Raw genomic sequence first — 25,109 nt, 5'->3', positions numbered from 1 at the left:
TATTCAAACGTTTTTTTTTTTATATGAATATTTAATGTGAACTAGATTTCAAATCTTAAATTTATATTTTCATGAATGAAAAAATATAAAACAAGTCAAGTAGAAATGAATTTTATAGTACAACAAGAATTGCATTTATCTGTAATTTTCTGCTCTATTTAATGCAGATGAATTTATGTTCATGCTTTATTGTAATATTTATGAATTTATCTATGAATGGTACATAAGTATACCATTTAAATACTTCAATTCAAAGAAATCTCTCAATGATGTAATTGACTTAATTCTCACAAAAATATGTGAATAAATAGTTTGTGTGATGATTTTGGGATTTAGTAGTTGACTTTACGATTTATTTTATCGATCTTACTTTTTTTTGTCATTTAAGTCTTACTTGACATAACTTGCATTGCAAAGGGGATGTTTTGGGTAATCTTTTTTTTTCTAAATCACTTGAAAAGTGTGAAAAAGTTGGAAAAGTTCTATTGGAGGTGGGTGAAACGAACGGAAATGATATATATGTCAAATGAATGCTCATCATAGTACATCATTTTTTTTTTTTTCCAAAATTACGGTAGAACAGAGAACTGATGCATTGCATTACTACACCCTATTTGAAACGTTCTATGTAAGTAGTAAACGAAAAAGAATCACATTAGAAAGATGGTTTTATTTTATTTTCTCTCATGCAAAGGGATGACCATTACGTTTGCTTAGAGTCTTCATTGAAAATCATTTTGCTTCTATTAGTTTAGTATTATTTTTTCTTCTTTTAAAACACTCTGATTAATGCGTAAGCCATAAAATAGATCGGTGTGTGACAGTTTAAAAAAATGGTAACCAACAATTTTAAACATTTTTATTTTTCTAGAGTTCACTATGGCGTATACGTGTTTTTTTATTAATGAACATTTTTTTTTCATAATTGAAGATCTTATGAAAACAATCGTTAGTTTGGAACTAAGCAACAGTACAGTACAAAATTTTTATATGCAACAAAAGTTTTTACCTTTACTTACTTAAATAAATAAGTAATTTCAATATTTCTGCGGTTTAATAAAATGAAATTATTTTCATTTTTCAGTACCTTCACATACTACTTCTTATATTACCACTGCTATGCCATACATTTCCAACAGACGATACAAATTCAAGTGAAGATAGTGAATTAGCTGAAAGTGATCCACAAATAACAAAAAGATCTGGTGGTCTTGATCTAGTGACACATATTAAATCGGTAACTATGATCATATTTACTTTCAAATTAAAATTACGTTAAAGTTTGATTTTTAAGGGACTATTAGCAAGCATAAGTAAAGCATCAGCATCAATAGCATCTGGAAGTTCTGGTGGTAGCAGCAGCTATAAGTCAATTGATAGTGGACATGTGAGTATAAAACTAAAATTTAATGTACAGGAAGTCCTGTAAGTAGATAAAGAAATTTTAGGTGGTAATTCTTTGGATATATTCTAAGAAAAAATCTTTTACATTAATACACTATATCCACTACGTTTGCTGATTTTTCTTTTAAACTGTGTTTAAAACATATTGATATCTTTTTGGATAACTCAGACAATAATTTTTAAAGGATGTCCTTTAAAAATTTTTAACTTGAGATCTCTCTCTTCGAAAAATGCATGATAAACATAGTATTTTATAAATGTTTCTTATTAAGAAAATAAAACACAAAAAGGTATTCACAAGTTTGCTAGAAAACTCATACATTTTATGATACTTGGGAAAAAATGCAACTGGTAAAATCCTAAATAAGGTTTTATTGTTAAGGCCTCAAAATGTTGAGATTAAAAAATTTATTATTATTTTTAAGATAATTCTTTGCAGATATTAATTTCGTTGACTTTTTTGAAAACAAACATCAATTTTTTGGTTTGGAAAAATAACTTCTTCATGAAGAAGAAGCATTTTTTATTTGATACCTAAGAAGCTTCTCTTTAAATATAGCGGAAAGAGACATAGTTTTCTTATTCATGTATTTCCAAAACGTTTTTTTTTAATTTTTTTTTTAGTATCTGTCAAAAAATTCCCACTTGCTTGCAATATTAGGTAATAGAAAAATCACATTTCTATTTTAATGTTTTTTCCTTGTATCCCGGTAACTGGTCCATTCCATTGGTATTCCATAATTAAAAAGTTATAGACAGAAATTAAATTTTCTATGTTTATACATTTATAGCCATTTCTTAAAATTTCGAACTTTTGTTTTCTACTTCTGGATCTATTTAAAGGATTAAAAAAATTAAACTTTCGAAAATGCGTCGATGATTTCTTTGGAAATTTTGTTCATACACTCCTGCTCAAATTTAACGCACATTATATTTATTTTACAAAAAAGTCCTACTATTACTTTATCTCACAGTATCGTGGTTATTTTCTCAAATAAGACAGGAGTTAGCTTAAGTTGAAGGTATGGAATAAAATGTTTGTGGGGAAGATTTGGAGAGGTATGCTGAAGTCTATCTGTCAACCCGCGAACCTTTTAGAGATGAGTCATAAATTTTCATGGAGTAAACTCTGCCTCACAACACCTACGGAGTTAGTGAGATCTCCTAGACCTAATTTAAGTACCCAAAGATACTTGGCTGATATTCTCGAACAGCATGCGGTTCCAATCACCCCTAGATTTGGTCCACAAATCAGTCTGATGGACGATAATGCATGCTAGAGTGGTTTGAGAATATCTTCATGATTAAAATGTGCCACCTTTGAATTGACCACACAGATATCCGGATGTTAATTCAATAGAACATGTCTAGGAAATGTTGAAAAAAATGCATTTGCGGCCGAAATCCACCTCCAAGCATTCTTGATTAACAGAAAACTGCAGTGAAAGAAAAGTTACAACAAAACCTTCAAAACTTAATTCGTGGAATGAATAGACTACTCCAAATTACCATATGCGCTAGAGGAGACAATGCCAAGTATTGAAAAAAATTATTGGAAAGAACTGTCACGCGTTTCCATTTTTTTAAATTTTTTTTCTTAAAAAACAAAAATTATTTTAATATCAGTTTTCAGACCTTGAATTGCTAAATTTGGTTTATCTTTTTTTTGGTTAATAATACTGTTGCAATTTAGCATTTTTCTGACTTGCTAAACAATAAGCAAACACAAAAAAATACAACAAATAATTTTAAAGCCATTTCAAACAAGATGCAGGGGTATAACTAAAGAAAAAAAAAGTGTGCGTTAATTTTGAGCAGGAGTGTATGTATCGAAACCCAACACCAATTTTTTTTTTTTTTTTTTTAATTTGTGAACATTGGAAATGGAAATGGGATAGTTTAGGCTAAAAACAGTTTATTTAGGGCGATTTTGTTCACTATTGCTCAACTTGGAGCAAACTCTCAAGTTGACAAACTTGAGAGTTGACTTTAACTCGAGAGTTAAAACAAAAGTTGAGAATCTATTTTGTTCACTATTTTTTTCTTAACTCTCGAGTTTAAAAAAAAAAAGTTGGCCAACTTTCAGTTTTGAAAATATCCCTGGGATATTTGTGACAGCAAAGACAAATAATGTTTTAATAAAATATGTACATACATAAGAAAATAAATAATGCAATTCTTTCTCTTTAAATTTGTCTTTGTTTTCGTTTTGTTTTTGCATCATATTTTTTTCTATGAATTTGTTCTTTTCCATGAGCAACATTTTATATCTATACCACTAAAAAGAAAATGTTATTTTTCGATTTTTTCCTTCGGAACATAAACTTTTATCACAATAACTGCCAACAAAATTTTGACAGAAAAATAAAAAAAATAATAATTTTAAAGCAAACTCTCAAGTTTGGTCGGCAAACTTCTACTTTTTCCGGAAGTTGAGAAAACCGAAAGTTTATAAACTCTCGAGTTGAGAATCGAAAGTTAAAAACGTCAACTTTGCGTGAACAAAACAAAATCCAGAAGTTGAAGATAAAAATCCTCAAGTTATGCTCAACTTCTAGTGAACAAAATCACCCTTAACTATCCAAATTCAAAGAGTGATCTTTTGAGAAGAATAAAAAGCTAATTTCCGAGAAATGTAGTACATTATTTAAGCGAGTTTTATTAACATTTTAGAGCATTATAAAATAATTTAAAATAATGAGTCATATAGCCACATGGGATAAATCTAAATTTTCTAGTTTCGAGCCGTCTTCTCCGACCCCACTACATGTGTTCTTAAAAAATAAACAGCAAATAAATGTAAAATAGAGTACGTATACGCCACAGTGCATGTGGACGGACAACGTGTAAATAAATTGAATTACAACTTTGGCTACAAGTCAACATCCAACAAACAAAATAAAAATATAGTTTTTTGATTATAGTTTTAGTTACCTAATGGTTATTTAGTAACCAAAAAGTCCTCTTCGATGATTCGAGGATGCCATGGCACCACATTTAACTGCAATATACTTAATTTAAATGTCCTCAATCAAATATCTGTCTGAATATGTTTGAATATCTGGGAATAATTTGTCTACGATCAATTAGTTTTTTCGTGAAACTTAAAATAAATCGACATTAGTCTCACCAAATTTTAAGAAAAATGATTGATTCTCCAACGAGATAAACTGGAAACACTCTTCAATATGTCCTCTCCGTTACTTTGGAATAGGCAAATGGTAGTGTTCGTTAAACATCGATAGTTTAAGATTTCGATAGTATCGATAGTTTTGGGAAAACCCTATCGATACTATCGATAGTATCGATAGTTTTACCAAATTTCCTAAAAAGCTTTAAAAAGGCTTTTTTGAATAATAAAAAACGTTTAATAATCAGAATATTGCAATTTAAAACTTATTTTTAGCAACTGGAAATGTATTACATATTTCAATTGTTTACTTGCAAAACATTTTGAAAAACAAAAAACCAGATGTATTGAGGTCCGAAAAAAAAATATTCGGTTCGATGAAAATATTTAACGCATATGTGCACGAGTTTATCGAGCACAAGAGAACATTTTTGTATAAATAGATATACATATGTATAATACATACATACATCTAGCAGTACTGCATACTCTTTTAGGTACATCAGCAAATAAGATAATGTAACTTTGTCGATTCCTACATATACATATTTATTTAACAAAGAGAATAAAGGTCCTACATTCTAGTAAGTGCATGTATAAATACTAAAAAAGGGCTCAAAAATAAAGTTTAGTCGTGTTTCCACCGACCGACCGGCTTGACAAAAATACTAAGCAAGCAGATGATTTTTTATTTGATGTTGTCATAACGAACCAAACTATTGCCTTGAATGTATTTTTGAAATGATACAGCTAAAAACACAATACAATAAAATAAAATTTATTGAAACAAATCGCGCAGCAACCAAAACCGAAAGTAAACAAAATGCAACAGTGACATAGTATGACAATTAGTATTATAATTCTGTGGTTTCCCAAACGAAAAATCATTCATAAATAATTGAAATGATGAGAAATGAAGATTTCGGGTTGGGGTCAAAATTCTGCCGGGGTCAAAATTCTTTTGTCAAAATTCTGCTTTCAAAATTCTGCTTTACAAAATTCTGCTTTCAAAATTCTGCTTTTCAAAATTCTGTTTTTCAAAATTCTGTTTTTCAAAATTCTTCTTTTCAAAATTCTGTTTTTCAAAATTCTGCAAAAAATTAAAAAAGGGTTTGGAAAATGTTAAAAAGCGCGCTCTTTTTAACATTTTCCAACCCCTTTTTTAATTTTTTGCAAAATTCTGTAAAATCATCTTCTTGATAAATTGTCTGCTTATTTGATTACTTACCTACATAATTTGTCATTCTTTGAATGCATATTAATTTTTGTTTTAATACTAAACATTTCCGAAAATAATTCAAATTTTTTTTAATTTATCAAATAAAGATGAATAATCAAAAATTTGAATAAGAAAAGGAATATTTTGTATCAAACAACATCGGTTCCAATAAGTTATAGATTTTATTCGAAAGAAAGTCAGTCTATGCATTTAAAAAATATTTCCGACACTTAAACAAAAAAAATTAGGAAAGTAATAATGTTGAATTACATTAATGAGGTGTATTTTTCTTTAGTCAGCACATATGCTATAAAAAAAAAACAGAATTGGCAGAATTTTTTTGTTTAAGTATAATGCTGGCAGAATTTTGAAAAGCAGAATTTAAAAAGCAGAATTTTGAAAAGCAGAATAGAGAAAAAGCAGAATTTTCGTTAAAAAAGCAGAATTTTGAAAAGCAGAATTTTGAAGCCAGAATTTTGACCCAATCCCAAAGATTTCACTAAATTTTCAAAAGTTTTTCAGTGTTTTAGGAGTTCAAAATTAAAAAGCTATTGCGTTTAGAACGAAAAGCTTGGGGTAAACTGTTAAACTTAAAACTATCGATAGTTTTGTCGATAGTTTTTTAGAACTATCGATGTACGCGATAGTTTTTTACTATCGATACTATCGATAGACTATCGATGTTTAACGAACACTAGCAAATGGCAGTGGTCGGCCAAAGGAAAGAAACCTCGGTTACAGTGAAGAAACTCATCAGGTCAATTATAAACGAAAAAGAAGCAAAAATAAGAGCTAAAGTGCAATACAAAACTGTCAAATATATAATTTAAAAAAAATAAAACAAACTTATGTCGTTTTCGATTGGCTCTCCGGAAGCGTCCGGAATCATTCAGAAGCCTTCTGAAACTGTTTTATTCGAACGAAAATGACAGAAAAAACTCTTCTCAGAAGAGAAATTCTCTTCTCGATTCAAAATCAGAATCCAGTCAAGAAGCACTAATACATCAATATTCAAAAGTCAAAATAATCACTCAATCAGTTTCTTTTGTTTTGTTTTCTGAAATTATTTTTTTAATTTACTTTCAAACAAATAAGAGCATTATTATATTTATTTAAAATATTTTACCACCCATCTATCCTATTAATTTGTTGAATATTACCGTTTTTGAATATTAATTTATATTATTTCGTTTGAAGGAAAAAAAAATTATTTAATGTTTGACGTTTGAAAGTTCACAATTTTATTTGTTTATTAACAAATACAGATATAAAATTTCAGAATTGAGTGACAGTGATTCAAACTGTTTTATTGGATTTCAGAATGAGTGAATCCTTGAGTGAAACCAATCGAAAACGACATTAATGTAGGATTAATTTTTTTTTATTTTTTGACACTTTATATTTGATTTAATTTACAGGGCAATTCTGTAGAATTTGATCCATGGTCGCTAAAAAAATCAGTCCTAAATACAATTTTCCAAGCTGTCAAAGCAATTACTGGTGGAGTAACAGCACTTAAAGGACAACTTATCAAAGGTAGTGGTTACGTATTAAGTGCTGGTGGTAAAGTATGTATCTAAACATCTAAACATCATTTAGAAAACCTTACTTTAATTTAAATTATAACATTCATTTTCCAGTTAGTAGCAGCGTCCGGCGATAAAGTCACAGATGTTGGCAAAAGTATTATTAATTCTGCGCAATTGTCTCCAACACCATCGGAAGGACATGGACAATCGTCACATCCTTTCTTTAAATTGAGTAGTTTATCAGGTGGCTCTTCGGGTGGAGGTCATGGACCCGGACCTGTTGTCCATACAGAAAGTTAGTATAATTTATAAGTACTCAGATATTAAATCTAAGTGCTTATTTCAAAATATATGTAAAATTCATTCAAATGATTCATTTTCATTTAAAGAACTTTCGAGTGGCTCACTTGAAAGAAAATCAAATATTTTGAAATAAACCCTCAGGGAAATGTTTTAACTATCGATTTATTTCGGAAGAAACTATTCCAAGACATCCTTTCCAAATATAAATTCTATTAAAAAAAAAAGAAAAAAAGCTAACAAAACATCCAATTTTGTTAAACAAGAATTTACATATTAAAATACAAAAATGCAAAATAAAGTTGCATGTGCATACATCAAGTTCAACTTGCACAAACAACGGAAGGAAGTTGAAAAAAAAACTAACATAAAACACAAGTTGACAACAAACACAATGTATATAATATATAATTGCCTTTTTTTTAATCCAATGGACCAGTATTACGATTATCTATCTGCCTGTATGGTAAAGTTATTGAGTCCAACGACCGAATAAATTGCAAGACAACTTTCATTTTCCACTACAAAATAAAACCCAACTGGTTTCTTGTCCACGTTGTTACGTGTGGATCAACTTTACAGACAGATAGAAACAAGCAAAAAAAAAGAGTCTTAAATGATTTGAATCAATTATATTATTTAACCAATTGGCAAAATGCACAAGTTCTTGCCTCAAGACATCATCAGACTGATACCTTTCCATTTGTTTTTACTATTTTCTTTTTCTTCTTCTTCCAGCTATTACAACATACGAAATCCCGCCTGGTCATCACAACTATGGCCCACCATCTAAGCCACCATCATTTAACGGTGCAACACATCAGCAATACCTTCCACCGCAAAGCTATTCAGGTGGAGCTCCATTTGCGAATCATGCATCATTTGAAGCTCCGTTGAACAACTACCTGCCATCCAAATATGGCCCATCATACGAAGACGGTGGTGCGTAAGAATTTGAATTACTAACTTCGCCTTATAACATTCATACCACAAGTTGTAAATATAAATCCCATTGAATTTTGTACTGACTACTAAACTTAAATTATAAATTAATCATTATGACCACATTTTTGTACATTATATACATAAAAATTCATGTAAGCAAATTTTTCAATCTCATGCATTATCACGCACTGAACTAAACTATCAATGATTCAATTCATTGAACTGCATCACCTTCTTAATCGCAACGTTTAAAAAGGCTTCCGCAATGTTTCCTGAAAAGTCACCAAACTTATTAGACCTGCTGGGCGACTTGTAAATACAAACAGACAAAAAAAAATAAAATAAAATAAAATGCATCACTAATGTTAATTTAAAAGGTTGTCTTCAATCTTATATATGCGCGACTTAAAAGTATCTCTAACAACAATTTTTACGTGATTATTAATGTCTCACGATTTGAAGAAAGCCAAACGACCTACACGTATCAATATTATGTTTTTGAAGACAAAAATCTTGAGCTGGCAAAGAAAGTGAAAGTACACACAGAAAGTGCTGTTGACGGTTTTATTTTATTCATAAGTTTGCGGTTGTCTTTGAGTGTGTTGGAATTTTTAGCCATGGTTCATGGTTTAAAGTCACATACAGATAAATATTTAAGCATAGTAATAATATTTGTTAAAGAATTTTGTTGTTGCGTAATTTTGTTTTTGCTTTGAATCAGAAATGAGATCAGTTTTGTAATAAATTAATTAGTGGGGAACTTTTAAATGTATGTATATGAATTTTGTTGCATTTAAAAGTTGAATTTCAACACTTGAACATAAATTTGAAATTTGTTTTTTTGTAATTACTATGATTACATTGAAATGTAATTTTTTTTTAAAGATGATATGTTAATTAAAATAGGAGGAGAAATATTTAAAGGAGTTCATGGTCAGGGAAAGAAAGATGGAAGGTACTCAACAACAAAAATTGATAACAATAAGACTGCGGATTTGATGAATGTGATTTATACTCGCATTAGTAAGGAATTTGAAGCGATTAATCGCTCAGTTAACTCGCTCGAATTTGTTGGAATTTGGTAAACGGTTTTAAATCGCTAGATGTAGAGATTTGTAAACATAAAAGTAAGCAATTAACTCATTTTAAAATCAGAGTGTACTTAAATTTGTGACACATTTTTAATGTATTAAGAAATATTTAAATTTTTTTCAGTATTCCTTCCGATTATCGTTTAACCGCGGGAGTAGAAATCACTTTCATCTTAGCCTTAGCTTAAGTTATTATATATAAATAGAATCAATACATTGATATATTTTGTAAATAATGTACATAAATTTAACAGAGTAGCAATAAATAACAAACAAATATGTATCTAATATTCAATCCAGAAAATTATCCAACTTAGAAGTTCGTTATACTTTTTGTATTGATAGAACTTAAAAACTTTATTGATACGTTTTTGAAATATGATTTTTCAAAGGCTTTTGTCTTGTATTGGTAGGCAATAATACAAGATTTTTTAGATAGGTAAGCTTAAAAGCCTGAGCGCAAGAGTCAAAACATTTTAAAAAAATATTTGGTTTTTAAAAATTTTACCCATAAAAAAGATTAACCCGCATGCTAGGTATTAACACACAAAAAAAAAACAAGTTTTTATCAAAAAAAAAAAAAACTTTAAAACTTGTTTATAGCTTGTTTTTACTACAGATAGTTTCGCAATTGTATTACTAGCTTTTAGAAAAAGAGTTCACCAAAACTCTATTCGTTTTATTTTATACAAATATTTTTTTTTTTTTTTTCAAAACATGTTTTGAAAATTCATATGTTAGATGACTAAAGTGCTGCTAATATTACAGATTTTGAAAAATTTAAAACTTTAAACTTGATTTAAATAAAGTTTTGCAAGAAGGCTGTAATTTGTCCTCAATTAAAATATCAAGTACATTAATCGATTTGCTTGGACATACTTTTGTATTTTGTGCAGGGAAATAAATACGAATGAAAATTATCATTTCCAAAATATTTAATTAAGGAAATTTAATATTGCTCAACAGAAAGTAATGGAGTATGCATTAGTTTTTTATGAAAACTACAATATCTCAAAATCCACCACCATTTTAAAAACTGAATATAACAAAGTAGTTTGAAAACAGTAAAATGTTAATGCAAGGTTTATTAAGAAAACAATTACACAACTTTTTCGTAACTAAATATATAATTGTAAAGTTATTGTCTAGTCCAGGAAATACATTTTTCTGACTTAAAAGATGTTTGATATTCTTTACTAGACTGCATTGCCATCTATATAAGAAATAAAATGCATGAATGCACTTGCTTGTTCTTGTGGTAAAAAATGCTTAGAATACTAAAGCTTTTAATAGAATTAAAGAATAATTTCAATTTAATTTTATCACTAATTTTAAAAGAAATGTGCAAACAAGTATTAAAAGTTACGAAAACGCATTTTTAAGTGGTTTTAATTCCCGAATAAAGTATATCATTATTTTTCTTGTATAACAAAAAAAAATTTTAGAAATTTTGTTAAATTTGTAAAAGTCGTATTTTTAAAAGATAATTTTTTGTACCTATAGAAGAATTTTCAAAAGGCTTACTATTTTGGCATTCTTCATCATTGTAATGTCATGCCTCCTTGTTTTCTCAAGTTGGATCTTACGAATGCTAATTTTGCACTATAATACCTAAATGCATACATAATCGCAAGTAAGATAATTTGTTGTAAAAAAATTTCTAAAAATGTTTCCTCTCAAGTTTTACCTCGACTATTGTTTTTTTCTTATGGAGAAGTGTAAGAAGTAAATACTTAAAAAAATGCACCTTTTTCACATCTATAATTAACCATCTGTCGGCACACGGGTGCGAATTTGGCATACAAAAATAAAAAGTGGTCACAGAAAAGTGTCTTTATAAGGGTGAAAATACATTTTTTTGGAATTATGAATACAATATTCGAATTCCTTGGAAAATTCTACATCAATTTCATATATGATTCTCTATAAAATAGTGAGACCGAAAAATGTTCTAGCGACATGAAAAAGTATAAACCAAATTCGCAAAAAACTACACCACAGAACCACTTTTTAAGCAAACCTATGTCTATGGCAGAGAACGGTACAATCATCGAGTAAACAAAATGCACTTTTTTTTTATTTTTTTCTAATTTTTCGACAAATCTTTGGTAATTTTTTGTTTATATCCGTTCAGTAATCTTATCACAATTCTTTAGAGACTTTTATTTCAAAAGTACATCACGCGGATCTCGGAATATTAACACTTCAAACCATGTCGAGCAATTTTTCATTATTTTTTTCTATTGACAGTGATTTTCAAACCTCGTTTTCTCGGCTTTTTTTTAGTTGAACATTTTGCACTGAAAATTAACAAATTTTTTCAAAAACCAAAACACTTTTGTACATTCTTAAGCAACATTTCAAGAATAATAACAAAAAGGTCATAAGCACATTGGTTTCGCCATGGGTATATTTCGGTCACATAGAGAAAAAAAACGTCTCTTTTGATATTTCTGTATAAATTATTATCGATAACTCAACTATACCTTGGCACTACTGTTTTTATCGAGACAAAAGTAAACTCCAGATAATTATCTGGAGCTAGCATTCCGACTACGCTAATGATATCGATACGAGATGCTAAATGTGCCAAATTGAGTGTATCACTTCGTTTCGTATCTCATATATCGGATGATTTAGTATTGAAATTGGAATGGGGTCGTTACTCGTATGTTTCGTTACTTCAGTACCCAGTAACGAAACATGCGAGTAACGATACTGTTTAGAAAGTAACGTTTCGTTACTCGTTACTGAAGCTAATACCCGCATTTTAGTAACGAATTCATACGATTTGCTACACCTCTAGCCATAACTGATTGTGGTTTCAACCGAACTTGCTCATACATACAGACATGATCTATCATACCAGAAGCCACTTATTTTACATTACAAGTGTTGTCAATGGTAATTTTTTTCATACAACATAGTACAAAAACGGTCTTGTCTCCATTTCCCCTATATAAAAATTAAGTATAACATCCAATTTTAAAATTTACAAAATGAGCACACTAAAATTAGAATATAAAAATCATTGTCAAAAAAAGCTACGGATTTGATGATGATCAAATTTACAAAGATAGAGCTACTGATAGTCAGCTTTAAAAGATAGCACAATCATAATATAACTTCTTCACTGTTCAGCTACATCATGGGAATAGATTGTCTAAGGACTGCGTAATCATTACGATTAAATTTAGCGCTCTTCGTTGATAACCTGTCACTTGAAATTACATGATCAATTACAATGGCTCACTAGTCCCTATATTCAGTCAACTAGATTAATAGAATTTAAGTTAATTTATTTAAAATATTCTCCATAAAACCAACTACATACTTAATGCTTTTTATCTAATATAAAAACCAATCAAAAGTTATTGATTTATATAAAAATAAACACAGTGTCAATAAACCCTTATGTAAATAATGTTATCTCTACATACCTTGACATTTTGAGTGCTGTTAATCAGTATATGAAATGCGCTCAAGTAACTTCCTTTTCTTGTACATAAATAATTAACGACAGAATTACTATAAATAAATAATCTATATGAAACTCGTATGTTTGTCTTAACTACGTTCAACAACAAAAAAAAAATGTCAAAAAAAAACCCACTTACAAAAAAATAAAAAACGAAATGTAAATACAGCTATACTTACACTCATTTAACAAAATTGATAGCATTAAACTTAAACACATAGAACATATTATATTCTATACACAGGACAACATTCAGATGCATTCAATATTTACGGACGACACACGAAACTTTCCGAAAAAGAAGTACGCAAGGCAGCCGAATCTCTGCAGGAAATTCTTCAATTACTTCCTGCCAAAAATAAACAAAAAGAAATTACCAAGACATCAGTAACTATTCAAAAAGACCAACACGAGGGCTACACGTACTCGGAGCCACCTAATGACTTCAATCAGTACGATATACCGCCGTTGAGACAACTCGAATCCGTATCGCATGTCGAATCAATAACGGCAGCCTACGGACCACCGCTTCCACACAAAATACAGTCTAATTTTGAAAATAAAAACCCATCCGATATTTACCGCCAAATGGCACACAGAAATAAGGACACTAACAACAACAACAACTCTCCCCCAAACAATAATCAAGCCGAAGGATACACATATCCAAATCCACATCATCGTGACAACACCTTAAACAACTTCCATCCTCCTCCTCCTCCTCCTCCAAATTCCCACTCTGGCGGTGGCGGTAGTGTCCTTAAAAACATAGTCAAATCCACAAGTTATCAAGTAAACATTGACCCGTATCGATCATCCCCATCCTCGTCATTAGGTCAAAGTCACCCCCATCAGTCAAAAGCACAACAGTACACATACTTTAATCCGGCGGAAAACAAAATCGACACTCAATTCGAACGAAGACGTGACTTGAGGCAAAATGTTAGAAAGTTTGAATATCTCAGAGATTCTCAGATACGGAATGCCGCAATGTTTAATCGAAATATGTTGATGTAAATTTATATGAAAAAAAAAACTCAACGACACAACTGGGGAAGAACTCTATTATCATATAGTCAGGGATGATTTGCATGTATCTACTATTTATTTTTCTTAATTCACAATCTCTAATTTAAAACTATTTAAACAAAAATCTACAATAATGTGATAATATAAGCATTGTAGTAAGTATGATGAATTTATATTCTTCAAAAAAAAAAAATTTTAAAAAACACACACAATTTATTTATTTCTTTTATTTTAATTTTTATTTGTATCTTATTTAAATATTTTATTTATTTATTTTTTAATTTAAACTAAAATTTAATATGTTTTCTTTTCCAGATGAATATTACTGAGGTGATCATCTGGTGATAGTATAATGAATTATATTAATTTTAAACTGTGGCATAAGAAAAAAGCATTAAAAAGCTTAATCAAAAAGATCAATCTTCCAAGATGTAAAAATGAAAAATAAACAATACATAAATTACGGAAAATGTCAAAAAAAAAATGGAAAGCAAAGTGATTGTCACAATAGTTTTTAAAAAAATAAGTTAAGTTCCATTTGGGAAATTTGCAGTGTACCTATATTTTATTTTTGTTAATATTTTTTTTTTTTTTTTGATTGTTAGTGATAGAACGTTTTTTTGAAATTGCAAGTGCTATGAATGAAAACTGAAAACAAAAAACAATGTAATATAGGAAATAATAAATTTGTTCTATTTATGCCATAATATTGTTTTCTTTTAATACTAATTTAGTCTTAGTATCATTTTTCTTTAAAAAAATATCAGTATATTGAAATGAATGCCAAATTATATCAAAAAGATTGATTGATTGAACATTTTCACGATGAAAAAGACAACGATACATTCAGCAATTGAAGATATATCTTAAAGTAAAATGTTTATGCTTTTCGGTTTTAAAAATACAATTACTCAAACTTAACATCTATGGTTAGCAAATATACTTCATCTATTATATATATTAAAGTTTGGTTTTGTATACGTTCGCTAACCGGCCACACCGACTGACTTATTTTCTTAATTTTTTTTTTTTAAATCAAAGAGGCATAAGAGGAGAAGGTTTAAGGCAAAAAAAATTTAAGATTTTATAGGGTAAATAGACAAGACATTGAAAAAAGAGGCTATTTTCTAAACGGTAAGTCGTAAAGAGTTGACTTTTTTTTTAAATGATAGACAAATTTATTCAATAGTTAAAAAAGGTATTGAAAAAATTCAAAAAAATTTCAAAACCAAGTTGTGAAGGTTTTTTTTGCAGTCATAGACCTTCGACAAAAGACTAATTACAGGTACGCAAAATTTTGCACAGAAATTTGAGTTACACCATGAGAAAGATATTTAAAAAAAAAATTAGGGGTCTAAAACGGATTTTTTTCATAGGCCCTGTATTTTGAAATAAAAATTTTTGAAAAACAACCTAATTTTTATGGACATTTTTGAGTAGTCTTTTATTTTTTTGGAATTTTTTAAAGTCTGCAAAAAATCTCAAAATTATAGGAAATATAGGTTTCAATCATGCGCATGCATGTAGAAAGTTTTTTGGCCGTTTTTAACATAGGCCATATTTTACATAGGCCACTTTTGCTAAAAGTTTAAAAGTGAATATTTTTAAACTCATTTTACGAATTTTTCAAGTTTTGATTCCCTTTTTCATTTAAAATGTTAACTAATTATAGAGTCGAAAATTAAAAATAAATACAAAAAATGGCGGAACGAAGTCCGCCGGGTCAGCTAGTATTCATATAAGGCTTAGTTACAGTTTAAGGCTTTTTCATTTTAATTATATTTTTTGATAAAAAATAAGACAAATTACTTTTTATCTATGCACAAAACATCAGAGTTTTGCAGATGTTGTGAATAAAGCTACAGAATCTTGCTTTATAGATGTCATTATAAAATGTCCAGAAAAAAAATACTGACAAATGAAAAAACTTCAATAGATTTTTTTTTTTAAATAGGTCTATGGAATTCCCTACACAGCACAAAATGGTGTTATGGTAAATTAGTACATTTTGCAACAACTGCTACATTGACTTACAAAATGGCTGTTTAGAATATGGATAGATTTTTGTTTTAATTCAAAATCAACAGCATTATTATATAGAAGTGAATATGAATGAGGTGTGGCACTGCAGTCGCTTTATATGATTTTGTATTCGATACACCAATGCCACTCGTGAAAAAAAAATTGATATCGAAATTCTCCAAAATCCTACCAAAACACACATTGAATTTTTAAATGTCAGTTTAAAAAAAAAATTAACCCGACATAATAAAACTAAGAAAAATGTTTTACATAGATTTTCAAATTGAAAAAGAAAGTATTTGGAAAATTTAACATTTAAAGAAAATGAAGTGCAATTTATTGACAGATAGCGCTAATACTATCGTATGCATTTTTATGTTTTTACCAACAATTCAAGCTTTTAAATGAGACCAAGAGATTTTGAAGAATAGAATATTTTATACATTGCAATTTTTGTTTTTAATATACGATTTTACTTGATTTCGTTTTTTTGCTAATAAGTGTAGAAAAAAAACTTTTTTTTTGGATCTTTACTAACGGAATCTCTTATAGAACAGTTTTCTTGATTTCTGACTTTCTCGTAAACTACTTAACCGATTTCGACGAAAATCTTTGCAAAAACGTTATAATAGCTTTAATTTTTAATTTAATAAATACAAAATTTAAAAAGTCAATTTTGGATTTTCAAGTATTATTTCAATTTTTTTTTTTGATAAATCAATGTTTTCAAAATGGATTAATGAATTAACTTGAAATTTTGTTTAAATATGTAGAAAAATAATTTTTATCAATATGGCATATCAAATTTTTTTTTGGAAAATTTGTATACATAAAAAATTATTTAAAAAAAACCCACTCCAATAATTTTCAAAAAAGAAATCTAAACATTTTTTTTTTGTTATACATAATCCTTGGTATACATCAATTGGAGATTAAGACCAATTATGAAACTGTTTTGTAGTTTTAAAGTAAAGTTATACCTACCTAATTACACTGGTCAACAAAATTTAACTTTTTTTTTGCCACAAGAACCAAAATATACTTTTCTAGTAGTTTTTGGGGTGCTGAATCCGAATCTGAAGTGGGAAAAATTTGATTGGCCTCCGTTTTTTTAAATCGTTATAAAAAGCTTAAAAACGTCATTTTGGCTGTTTTCGAGATTCTGTTTTTATGTGGGGTAATTCATTATAAACAAATTTGTAACGGTTATTATAACAACATATATTCTTCTTTCAAAAACTGTTTAAATTTTCCAGATATCTCTTTTATTGCTGGAGATATCTTAAGTTTCATTTAATAAGCCAAAGAGAAACTAAACTTAATCTAAAGTATAAGTCACTGGTAACAGAATTTTTGTCACAAGAACCAAAATATACTTTTCTGAAGGCTTTCGAGTTGCTGAACTCAAATCCGCAATCGGAAAAATTCTATTAGCCTTCGTTCTTGAAATATTACCGTTATAAAAAACCCTTTTTTTGCATTTTATAACGGTAATATTTCAAGAACGAAGGCTAATAGAATTTTTCTGATTGTGGATTCGAGTTCAGCAACCCAAAAACCTTTAGAAAAGTATATTTTGATTCTTGTGGCAAAAAAAGTTTAATTTGGTTGGCCAGTGTTGTTTCTGATTCAAAGACCGCTACTTAAATTTTAAATATCTCGGGCAATAAAAGAGATATCGGAAAGATTTAAACATTTTTTGAATGAATAAAACTAGCTCTTAAAGGCACCGTTACAAATTAATTCATAATGAATTACTCAACATAAAAACATTAACTTGACATTTTCTAACGGTAATATTTCAAAAACGAAGGCCAATCAAACTTTTCTGTCTTCAGATTCGGATTCAGCACCCCAAAAACTACTAGAAAAGTATATTTTGGTTCTTGTGGCAAAAACCTTGTTGACCAGTGTTATTTTTTAAACTTCTTATAAAATTAATGATGAAGTTAAAATTAAAAATTACAGAAACTAAAAGTCTGAAACCAAATGGCCCTTATAGTTTGAGTTGTTGCCTGATTACTGATTTGCATATGTATATTTATTAAATGGTTCCATGCAATATTAAAGAGTGGCTTCTTTTGAATATAAATCTCAATTTTCGTTATGTTCCTTACTCCAACTTTAAAAGTATAACTCTTATAAGAAAATGATTTATCTGAGAAAGAAATATATTTATATTTAAAATTTGAATCATCCTCATTAGTTTTCTGTGTGACAAGTCGTTCCAAGATATTGAAAACCCCATCAGACTTTACTCCAGTTCGAGATTTATACTCAGAATGAAACCATCTTCAGAGTACAACTTCCAAACTATGCTGACGTCACAACTTTTTTCAGATCCTCTCTATATTTGACTCCTTAGAAGAAAAAAATATAAAACTCAAAAGAAAAAATACAAAGTATACATCAAAAAAGGGATGAAGACATCCTTTTACATACATATGACGAGAATACAATAAAGAACACATCTCAGACAACATAAAAGAAAACGGAGCCAACAAAATATGAAGAACTCTTTATCAATTAAGGTTTGAGTAACAAAGTATACAAATTCAAAAGAAATGAAACAAAATTGATGTAAGATACTTGAAACTATTGATTAACGACAAGAAAGAATAAAAATATGAACAAGAACAAGTAGAATGGAAAATCTTTACGTTAATGAAATTGATACAAAATAAAATTCGGAACATTATGCTAATCTTTAGACGACCGACGACAAATCAGAAGATGACCGTATGATTATCAAAATTTTAAATTACACAATAACAGCTGCGTTCCTTTGGAAATATTTATCTACTGCTTAGTACTTAAAACTACTTTGAACTACTTTTGCTGTACTGAAAAAGTAGTTCAAAGCAGCTTTAAGTACTAAGCAGTAGATAAATATTTCCAAAGGAACGCAGCTAACATCCTACGCTTTGAACAGCATGAAGTAAAGCAATCGTTAGAATTAATGAACGAACAGGCGGATACCATGGAGAAAAAGTACAATGATCCTTATTCACAAGAAAGGATATATTTATGGATAGGCTTTTGAGATATGATTTTTTTGCCGTTGTTTTTTCTAAGTATGCTTAGTATTCGAGCTATATCTTGAGTAATAAATGACCAATCTGAATAGAAGAACCGGCACCTGAAAAATCCAGAAACACTAGAATAACTTTTCTGGGTCACTTCAGATGTATAAGTGCAATAAATCAAAATATTTTTAAAAGAAAATTTTGGCAAAAACAACTTCTTATTAAAAGAAAAAATCAAAATCTTTTGAATTCTCGTAGTTTTAATTGTGTATGTGTAGTACCTACACAGCTACACTTTCTGACAAAGATACTTTTCTTTAAAATCTATGGATAAGTTATAAAGACACGACCATTTTTATAAGGATGCAAAATTTTTTGTTTCTTTTCGAGTTTTTTTCTATAACTTGAAAAGCAAGCTGAATTTGAAAATTTTTATTAAGAAATTTAGTGCGGATAGTTAAATTTTATATCGATATTAGATTTGTTCGTTGTGAGCTCTAGAGCACTCTGGGGAGCTCCGAATTCGTTTTCAAGCGTTTTTTGTAGATCCTTTTTCAACCAGAGTTATTTCCTCTGTGTTCGATGTTCGCTCTGAACGCACCCTGAACAACTCTGAGTATTTTGTCAGAGCGCGGAATTCAGAGTTATCAAAATCAAATCAGCTGTTGTCATTTAAAAAAAAAATAAAAATTGTTTGGAGTGCGAAAAGTGATTTGTCGTTTGTGGATACAAAATTTGTGTGGTAAATATGAGATTTTTCACGAAATTCATGAAATGAAACTAAAAAATGTCAAAACAGAAATCAGCTGATTAAACTAAAGCTCTGAGGTGTTCGATGTAAAATAAAACCCGAGAAACTCTGATTGTTTGACAGTTGATTGACATGACTCAGAGTGCCCTGGAGCGGGAAAACAACGAACAGACCTAATTTATATATTGTACAAAACTTAACGAAAACTATTAAAATTAAGAGAAAATAATGACATTTTTGATGTTTTTACTAAAAAGTTCATTTTTAAGATTTGAGCATGTGTAGATATTGAACATATGAAGGAGAAAAAAGGATGCTTGATCTTTTAACATGATGGTGGTAACAATGGAATGCGGCTAAAATTGCAGAAATTATGGTATTTGAAAATCTACTGTTTTTTTTTGGTAGTTTTGAACTATTTTTCTTTAATTTAACGTAATTCCGAGTTGCGAGGTTCTTGCAGTAAATAAGAATAAAGGAAGTAAGATAAAACGAATTGACGGGGTCTCTTTCGACTAACTTGAGATTGCTATTCAGATATGGTCAGAAAAAGAAACTAAACTTTGCAGATGTTGAGAAAGAAAAGCGACGATATCAATCATTAGAAAAATGGTTTCACAGCAAATAAGCATCTAATAGATATTGCTCATCTTGTACTTTTACTCTTTTTACACCTTTATTTGTTTGACATTGGGAAATTTTTTGGCCAAGGTTTGTTTTTCTCCTCAAGTAATTGACAATCAGCTACATTTAGAACCAAATAACTCAAGTTTTTCCAAGAAAAAACATGAGTGAACGTTCTTTTAATCGACAAAATAAGTACAAAGCATGTTTAAACAAATAAATGCATTATACGGTAAAAAAAAAAACAATAAAAAAGATTACGTATACGCCACAGTGTACGTGGACAAGGTGCAAATAATGTGAAGTATAAAACCTAATCGAAATTAAATAAACACTTGCACTCAATAATTGAACAAAATGCTCATCTTTTTGTCGTCAGTGTTAGAAAATAAACAGAAAAACAAAATCCTTTCAAATCAAAAATTTTAAAAATTTTTCTTCAGCCTCATTAATTCTGCTTTTTTTAAATGTTACAAAAACAAAAAAAAAACTAATAAATACAATCTCAACACAAAATAAAACCAATTCAATTACACAGAACATGCATAAAAACTATTTTGTATAAATTTTGGCTACTAAGTAACCAAAAAGTCCTTTGCAGAGGTTTTTTGTATATCCAATACACAATCTTGTAAAGCGACTGTAGCGCCATGCATCATTCATTTTTATATATAAACACATAAAATGTTCGAGTTTTCTGTTTCATATTTTCAAACATCTCAGTTTATGGAATATTACCGACTCTATTTAAGGCACTCCTTCAGCTCCAAACTCATTTCTACACACCTAGATGCCTTAAATCTTACTTTAGCATACTCGTACTGGGTTTATTCTCAAAAACAATATTTTATGTAAAAATTAAATGCAATGCACTATATAACTGAATAATTTTAAACTTAACAATGGACATGAAGTAACGTTAGCAATGCAAGCAAAGTACGAAACACGTGGAGTACCATATCTACTATGTGCACACGTGATACCCAATCACATTGTTGCAGAAACTCATGGGCGGTTCAATGTTGATGAAGAAGACCGATTTAAGGCGCTACTGTAATAGTACAGTACAGTAATAGTTAGTTCAAATAAAAAAAATTAAAAAATCTCAAGCAAAATCAAAAAGCCTAGTTGTCAAAGTAATTATAAAATCAGATCACACGCCTTCATCAAACTCTTTTCGTATACCTGAATTAAATAAATACCTACATACATAAAAACTACTTATGTTATATGTATATCACAATAAAGAATTCAAGGTTCAAAAATAATAATACAAATCCAGGAGAAAGTTCAAAACTAATTAAACCACAAATATGTTGCAAAGATCATTTCGAGGTTAATTCTTATTCAAGGCCAATTCGAAAACAAGTCACTGTCACTGTGGATAGACATACCTCAACATGTTACAAAACTTCCGCCTGCGTACATTCATAACCTTGATCATAGTCTTGGAATGCGTACATAAACATGCGCAATGTGAATGTCTTCAATAACTAGTTAACAACTATGTGCCATAAAAACGCATGTGCATTGATCTTGTATTAAACCAATTGACCTTCTGGCTATAAACCAGGAAAACAATTTTTGTATGTAGCGTCACAAGTTGCAGTTGAAAAGTGAAGTAATTTTACTTAAAGAAAAATATTGAATAAAGTTTTAAAACTTCCAACTTATGAACCCTTATTATCAACTAAACAAAAAAAAAATAACAAAATTTTTTTATATAAACTTTATTTACAACTCCCCACTCTCTTTTATTTATTTTTTTTATCATTTGGGTGTGGTTAAGACTTGATCTTGATGCACCATTCAATTCTCCAATTTCGTTTTTATACACTTACACCCTAACTCTCAAACACGGTCTTCAGAAAGAGGAATCTTATTATATTTTTCTGTTTTCATTTTAAATTATTTTATAAACTTATCACTTTGAAATTAAATGTTATTAATTATTAGCTTTTTTTGTTCAGACTCTTTCTTAGGGCTTAAGGTTTAATAGTAACCAAATGAAATATCATGCAGAGGTTGCGTATCAGTTTGTGGTAAAGCATAGTCTTTAGCTAATTGATCCAATAAACTGGGGCTACTTCTGCCTTGAGATTGTTGTGGTGGTGGTGCTCTATAACTAGGCTGCTGCGGTGGTGGTGGTGGTGGTTGTGAACGTGGACCAAATTGAACAGGTTCCACAACTGGCCTAATTGGCTCATGATTTATACTATTACCACTTGGCACTGGTGCGTATGATGGCCTGGAAAGTCTTAGATTTGATTGATCTCCACCAAATGACTGCAAAAAAAAAAAAGATATAAAAATGTTTATTGCAAATTTTATAGGAAAGGAGAAACAAACGCCTCACCACGCTTTGAGAAAACTGTGATTCTGGACGGGCTGGACGTTGCTGAGGTGAATATACAACATCTGTTTGTCTAGCACCTGGTATTTGAAGTCTTGGTGGGGCTGGTGCCGGTTGAGAGTGTTGTTGTGGTGGAGGAGCATATTGCTGCTGACGATTTTCCTGTTCGTAATCATCATACTGAGGGAATTGAGGTTGAGGTCTTGGCTGTGGACGGGGAGCTGGTTGTGGACGATTTGGACGAACCTTTAAGTTTGAACTTAGTTAATAAACCTATTCGAAACCTTGATATTTACATTTTCTTAAGTACACGGAGAAAAAATAACGATATTTTTACATCTGGTAAATTTAATCATAAAATAGTTAAATTTACCAGAAATAAAGTTAAATTAACCATAAGTAAAGTTATACTTGTCTCTCCGTGTAGGCATATCGAACAAAGAAATTTCAAAATAAACTTACATAGGGACGATTTGGTCGAATTTCATCTTCATAATCTGGAACCTCTCGATTCTTGTTTGTAGTTTCATCAACCAAAGTTGGTGGAGCAACAGTTATACCCTCCCCTGAAGGTTGGAAGCCATACTTATTTGCTCCATATTCTACAACTCTGACCTTCCCAGACTCCTCAACATATCCGTATTTGCCCTTAACTTCGCCTGTTGCAAGTTTAGTTTCTATTTTAAATGAGCCATCAGCCCCTTCGTATCCATAGGTATAAGAACCATCTTCATTATGCCTTGAAATACAAGTTTTTTTGTATTATTTTTTTTTTCGTCTTCAATAACTAACAATACACGGAGAAAAAATAACGCCTGGTATATCTAATCATACAATATAGTTGAATATACCAGAAAAGAGTTAGATTAACCAGAAATAAAGTTAAATTTACCAGCGTTATTTTCTCTCTGTGTAAAATCTCAACTTTTTTTGTTTACCTATTTATTTGTTTTAAAATTGCTACTGGTGCAGCTCTTGCTGCTTCCGAACTACCACCACCACCTCCTCCCACATTCGAACGTAGTCGCGGAGGTGCTGAACGTGAAGAGGGATCAAAGTCTTGATAATCTTGTGACACTACCAGACTCACAATTGAGCACAATAATATTCCACGAAGCTAAAAGAAAAAAGAAAATTGAGTTGTTGTGTAAATTAAAGAGTATCCAAAAGTTTTTTTTTGCAAACAATGCAAAATGTCTTGAGACATGAAAATTTCTTCTTCAGACTTTTATCTTCTTCTAGTTGGAATAGCAGAGATTTTATTAAGCGGGAAAAAAGTGGTTTATGTTTTTCAGAATCAGATACAATCCACAGATATGTACTTTATAAAAGTTTGAAAATTCTTCCCCTGAAGGCACTGCTGCTATGTCGGTCGTGTCGCGCCTCCATAGTCATGGGGAATGTGCCATTATGTCATTGCTTTGGGTGTAGCACACGGTATAGACTATACATAGCTAGGGTATACTTGTGCATAAAATAATTCAGCCAACAAGATAATTGCATTAAATTCACTTCACCTCTTTTGCAATATTTTTTTATTTTTTTTTTTTTTTTGTGCAACAAGAGTTGCAACGAATGAAAAACAAACACCAAGAGCACACTGGGATGCAATTAAGCCATCGACAATCAGGTTAATAAAAATCCATGGCTAACTCTCAATATTTTTGGTGGGGGAGTATCAATTTTTTTTTTCACTGCACTTTTTTTTTTCTTTAATGCACACTGTGAGATTGGTATCTTTTAGCAGTTCCATGTACATATTAATAATAGTTTAAATGTCATTAAGAGGAAATTTTTATATAGAAGCTTTGTATCCACTGTCAACACGTACCAGACTCATTTTTGCGAACACAACAAAATTTGACACAATTATTTTTTTTATTTTTTTTTTTTAATTAGGGATACAAAGATATGAAAACTATCTTTGTTCCTTGTTTTATATTTTATATTATATCTAAAAGTTAATTCGGTAATAGTTTACTATTTAAAAAAAATTCAAAAAAAAAAATCTATAGCTAAATCACCGTTATAACACTTCATATGATATATAAATCTCTAATATAACTGAACACTTATAAAAGTTTGTGGGAGCTTTTATACCTTGATATAAGCACCTTCGAATTGGTTAGCAAAAGATACCATTATTTTTCATGCCGGATAGGTAATATGGATACAGACAGTTACGTATACAGCTGCACACAAGACTTT

The 25,109-nt window shown here is 29.6% G+C and overlaps 2 protein-coding genes and 1 long non-coding RNA gene across 4 annotated transcripts in view; 1 reads left to right on the top strand and 2 right to left on the bottom strand.

Moving 5' to 3' along the window:
* LOC129915743 (uncharacterized) overlaps window positions 1-14,267 on the top strand; it is a 30,262-nt gene extending 15,995 nt beyond the window's left edge. The window contains exons 2-7 of the mRNA XM_055995409.1: window positions 1,085-1,237; window positions 1,295-1,387; window positions 7,172-7,321; window positions 7,394-7,577; window positions 8,321-8,521; window positions 13,341-14,267. Coding sequence (XP_055851384.1) covers window positions 1,085-1,237; window positions 1,295-1,387; window positions 7,172-7,321; window positions 7,394-7,577; window positions 8,321-8,521; window positions 13,341-14,113 — 1,554 coding nt within the window. The 3' untranslated portion in view covers window positions 14,114-14,267. The remainder of the gene's footprint in view (window positions 1-1,084; window positions 1,238-1,294; window positions 1,388-7,171; window positions 7,322-7,393; window positions 7,578-8,320; window positions 8,522-13,340) is intronic.
* A 4,033-nt stretch (window positions 14,268-18,300) lies between these two features.
* On the bottom strand, window positions 18,301-18,749 carry LOC129915747 (uncharacterized). Its single transcript, XR_008772365.1, has 2 exons — window positions 18,590-18,749; window positions 18,301-18,507 (listed from the first exon to the last, which is right to left on the bottom strand). It is a non-coding gene; the product is annotated as an uncharacterized LOC129915747 (long non-coding RNA).
* Window positions 18,750-22,275: 3,526 nt separating this feature from the next.
* On the bottom strand, window positions 22,276-24,901 carry LOC129915735 (uncharacterized). 2 transcript variants are annotated; one of them, XM_055995397.1, is made up of 5 exons: window positions 24,733-24,901; window positions 23,840-24,018; window positions 23,364-23,640; window positions 22,908-23,147; window positions 22,276-22,834 (listed from the first exon to the last, which is right to left on the bottom strand). In XM_055995397.1, the coding sequence occupies exons 1-5, from the start codon at window positions 24,739-24,741 to the stop codon at window positions 22,541-22,543; spliced, it is 999 nt and encodes a 332-aa protein (XP_055851372.1). In that variant the 5' UTR covers window positions 24,742-24,901; the 3' UTR covers window positions 22,276-22,540. The 2 variants fall into 2 exon arrangements, with proteins under 2 accessions (XP_055851372.1, XP_055851371.1); XM_055995396.1 differs by having other exon boundaries at window positions 22,905-23,147; window positions 24,733-24,893.
* Between the last annotated feature and the right edge of the window lie 208 nt (window positions 24,902-25,109).

Source organism: Episyrphus balteatus, chromosome 3 (assembly GCF_945859705.1).
Source record: "Episyrphus balteatus chromosome 3, idEpiBalt1.1, whole genome shotgun sequence".
Lineage (NCBI taxonomy): Eukaryota > Metazoa > Arthropoda > Insecta > Diptera > Syrphidae > Episyrphus > Episyrphus balteatus.
The sequence above is the reverse complement of the archived record's forward strand: the minus strand, read 5'-3'. Positions and strand labels throughout refer to the sequence as shown.